Source organism: Cariama cristata, unplaced genomic scaffold, assembly GCF_000690535.1.
Source record: "Cariama cristata isolate BGI_N322 unplaced genomic scaffold, ASM69053v1 scaffold22365, whole genome shotgun sequence".
In the NCBI taxonomy this organism is placed as follows: Eukaryota; Metazoa; Chordata; class Aves; order Cariamiformes; family Cariamidae; genus Cariama; species Cariama cristata.
In genome coordinates this window covers 17,221-21,362 of record NW_009619513.1, presented here as the reverse complement: position 1 = coordinate 21,362, position 4,142 = coordinate 17,221, and the positions used below count along the sequence as shown (strand labels likewise).

Below are 4,142 nucleotides of genomic sequence, written 5' to 3'. Positions count from 1 at the left end.
ATTTCTAGCAGCCATTGGAAGAATTCTTAGGTCAGGTATGTCTAATAGCTTTGCAGAGAAGCACCACTTGGGAGAGCTACAGCTTTTTAGACCGACTTAAGTAAGGCAGATAGCTTTCTGCTTGTGCAGAACTGTCTTCCTGAATCTACAGGCAGCAGAAAATAGGATCAGCTTGAGTGTAATGAACTACCTGCACACACTTGGTACCTTCAGTGTTAAAATCAGACAGCCGTTTAGCTGCTGAGATTATATGTTTCGTCTTGATTGGACTAGCAGGAACATCCAGTTCCTGGAAAGGACTAGATTTTTAGATCCCTACAACTTTTACAGTGAAGGCATGGATCTCTGTGTAACAATCTGAAGCTTTTGGGCAGTATCAGATTTGATTTTTTTAGTTACTTCATGCACTACTTCAGGAGCTGCCTGAGGCCTTCATGGCTCCATGTGCCATAGGTTAAAAAGCGCTATGTTGAGCTCTGTAATGCCAGGACAGGTGAGAGTGCTGGGCCCTGCGGGTGGGATGTCAAACCTTGTCCTTTGTTTGAAGCAACTTACTGCCCAGCAAGAAGAAATTAATTCCCTACATTATATCTATATATAGATAGACTTTTGGATTGCTCCCATTCATGCCTGCAAACCCAAAGCTTCAGCGTCGCTTATCCTAGTGAAAGCACAGCCATCTTTGTCCCAGTAACTCCTATGACCGCACAGTATGAGCAGGTCTTACTGTACTTTTAGGAGGAGGAACCAGATTCTGAATCCTGACATAAAACCAAAGAGCTGATTTCCTTTTCTTTTCTCTCTCTAGATGTCACAATGGCAAAATCAGCAAAACTTATTCAACAGCAGCTGGAGAAAGAGCTGTAAGTATGAAATTGGATCTTAAACCCACTGAGCTTCTCTCTTCTCCCTTCTATCTCTTACCTCAGTGCTCAGTGAGCTCCCTTGAGCCACATCTAAGTTCATAGTAGAAAGAGAGCAGTCAGTTTTGTCTGTGTAGGTATAACCAGGGTAACAGAATATTGGTCCTTGCTAAAGCACACAAAAAAGCAGTAGGCACGAACGGTGTATTGCCTCCTAAAAGCTGTGGGTTGCAGAAATGATATCTCAATCCATTCCTAAAACCTCCCATGGCCCAGGGCATTGTCCTCTCTCAAGTACAGGCAGGGCTGGCTTCCAAATGTTGGATTTTCTGGAAGTGGTGTGAAGATCTCCGTAGCTCTGCTCCGTTGTACTACCACAGGTGTGGTTTTTTTGCAGGACTGCTCTGTCACCAAAGGGTTTGGCATGCAAAGCTTGAGAACTGGGGAAGAGGGTGTCTGGTTTTCCTGGTCTGCTAACAGGCATTGCAGGGGCCTGTTTGGGACCCCGTGTTGGCTGTGTATCCCCCCTAGAGAGGACGTTAACCTGGGAAGACAAATGATGTATGATCTGTTGCTAATTTTAAGTTGGAAGAGGAAGTGGAAGGAGGAGAAAGTGGCGTGTAAACTGCACTACATTGTAAGCTGTCAGCTGAGTGAGCTGCAGCGTCAACGGCTGGCAAGTCCATCTGGAGAGGGGGCATGTAGAAGATGATATTTTTTTTTTGTATGTTTATATTTAATCTCTGTGCATGAAGATTCTGCCTGTGAGTCCCATAATTGTAGTTGGGTCAAATCTGCTCTGGGAGAGACCTCTGCAGCTCCTGTGCTGTGGTGGACTTCTCCACCAGCATCTAGTAGAGATTTTTCTTCTTCTCACACACTCAGAACTGGATATTTTGCCTTCTGGTTGCCTGTGGGTCCTGTTTACTGGTTTTGCAGTTAGCAGCAAGGTGGTTTTGGGGGTAGGAGGTGGAGTGTAGCTCTTTGGTTTCCAAACAAATGCATGTTTGTGGGATATGGCCGTCTTATTGCCAAGTGGTGGACTTGGCAGTGTCAGGTTTATGGTTGGACTTAATGATCTTAAGGGTGTTTTCCAACCTAAATGATTCTGTGATTCTGTTCTCGCTTTGGCCAGCAGACGGCAGCAGGGTTGTTTGTGCTGGTGCCTCTTCCAAGCTGAGTACCTGACCGTCCCTTTTTTTAAGGGAGGAGTTAGTTGCCACATGTTCAAGCTTTCCAGGAAAATAAGCATTCCTTGGTTCTGATGTTGAGCGTTTGCCACTTATCTGTGTGTAGAAGTTGGATTTCTAGGTAGGTTGTATGTGCCTTGTTATTTCTGAGGTTGTTACATGTGCCCAGCGTTATTCCTGCAGGCCAGCAGATTGCTGCCATCCTCCTCCCTGCGCTGCCGTGCTTTGGTGTCCTTGTGTGGAGAACCCAAAGAAGTGTCTGCTCTCTTGTTCCTGAACTCACACCTCTGGGCAGTGTTGTTCTTTGCCTGTGCCCTGTTAATTTAGCTCCGTTCTGTGAATAAGGACTAGCTGGGGTTGACTGAGAGCTGGCACTTCCAGGCTGCTCTGTCTCTGAAAAAGATGCAGCGCTCCATCCATGAGGCTCTAGTAGGCAGTTGAAGACCTGGAGGGAGATTGTTGTTGGCATCTGTGCCTGGCGCAGCCCCTTGACTTCCCTAGCCTCCCTTTTTGGGACCTCAGAGGCAGTCAAATCGCAGTGCCTAGGCTGCTCTGTCTCCCTGTGCTGCCTCTGCCTTGGGTGCCTGGTGAGTGTGGACAAGGAGGTTCATCCTTTCTCTCCACACATGGCAGGGAGTTGAGGTGCAAGCTGAAGGGCAGGAGCAGTAGTGACATTGCAGCCTGGTCCTTGGGCAGGCACTGATCGCCCTTCTTAATCCCCAGAGGTATTTGACACGCTCAGGTGGCAGTGGGATGAGCCCCTGTGTGATCCCTGATATCACGGGTGCCTCTCTCTTCCCAGTTAACCTGTTAAACTAGTGCAGATCCCGAGTGTCATGGGCTAAATCGTGTGTAATTCCTGGTGTCCAGTGTTTGCAGTGGGGCTGTTCAGATGAGGACATCATCGCCTGACTCTTGCTGATGTTTATTACAAAACAGAACCTGTTGAAGCACCCTCTCCTTGAGTGGCCTTCTGTCTGTCTTGCTCTTTTGAGCCTCTCTGCAGTTGCCTTCCAGCAGCTATTGAGGACAAGTGGCCAAAGTGCCTGCCCCTGCCTGTGCCTCCCAGGGCAGAGCCATGGGACCTTCCATCCTTGGTGTAGCTGGCATCCTGCTGACAGAGCTGGGTCCAGAACCTCTCGGCAGCCATGGCGGAGGCAATGCTCCCCCGATTCACAGTTCTTGACCCTTTCCCTTCTCTCTCTGCAGCAATACTTTACGAGTGACCCACTCTGCAGCCCCCACCAGTCTGGATGGCTCAGCCACTGGGGGCCCTGCCCACCTGGGGAAGAAGGGCAAGGACTTCGACTTCTCCCAGCTACCCATGAAGGTGGAATTCGTGGAGTGCAGTGCTCGGGGCAGCAAGGGAGAGGAAGGAGATGCTGACTTCAAGGGCCTCGAGAGGTGGCTGGCCAAGATCGCCTGAACAGAGAAGGGCAGGGCTGGAGGGAGAGACTTGGGGAGGCTGAGGGGCAGGACACTTGGGCACTGAAAGGAAAAAGATGGTCTGAAGTGCTCAAGTCTCATCTTGCTGTAGAAAGAAGAAACTTAAGCTGGAAATCAGCATTGTGGTATCCTCCTCTGCCACTTGTGGGCTTGGGAGCAACGTGACATAATTGCTGGTGCGATTTCCTCTGACTGTCTCTTCACACTGCAGCGTTTTTTTCCTCTCTCCTCTTCCTTTGTCTTCCTCTGGCGTGCTGACCCTTTGGGCTTCTGTGTTTCCTTACTCTTCAGGCTTTTCATTTGGTAGTTGCTGAGCAAATTAGGAAGGAGTGCGCTGCCAGGTGAGTTTAGAGATCAAGGTTTGTGTGTTGTCTTCTGCCTTCGTTTAGCATTGCAACTCTGTTACCTCTCAGAGCTACTGATCACCTCCTCATTCCGACTTCTTTCCCCAGCCTCGCTGCTTGGGAGCACTGTGCACATCACCTGCGCTGCCCGGCAAAGGGCACAGAGTCTCTCAGTTGGGTAGTCATTGAGGGAGAGTATAAAAAGCTCTTTTCCTCTGTGTCTCCTGCCTTCCCATTCCAAACTGGTGAAGTCCCATTTGTGTGGGACTGGAGTGGTCTATTAAATGCCAAAACCGGGC

General features: G+C 49.2%; 1 protein-coding gene across 1 annotated transcript in view; it reads left to right on the top strand.

Moving 5' to 3' along the window:
- SRPRB (signal recognition particle receptor, B subunit) overlaps window positions 1-3,479 on the top strand; it is a gene marked incomplete at its 5' end in the record, with an annotated part of 6,508 nt that extends 3,029 nt beyond the window's left edge. Inside the window, 2 exons of the mRNA XM_009701287.1 lie at window positions 809-863; window positions 3,263-3,479. Of these exons, the coding sequence (XP_009699589.1) occupies window positions 809-863; window positions 3,263-3,479 (272 nt within the window). The remainder of the gene's footprint in view (window positions 1-808; window positions 864-3,262) is intronic.
- Window positions 3,480-4,142: the final 663 nt, after the last annotated feature.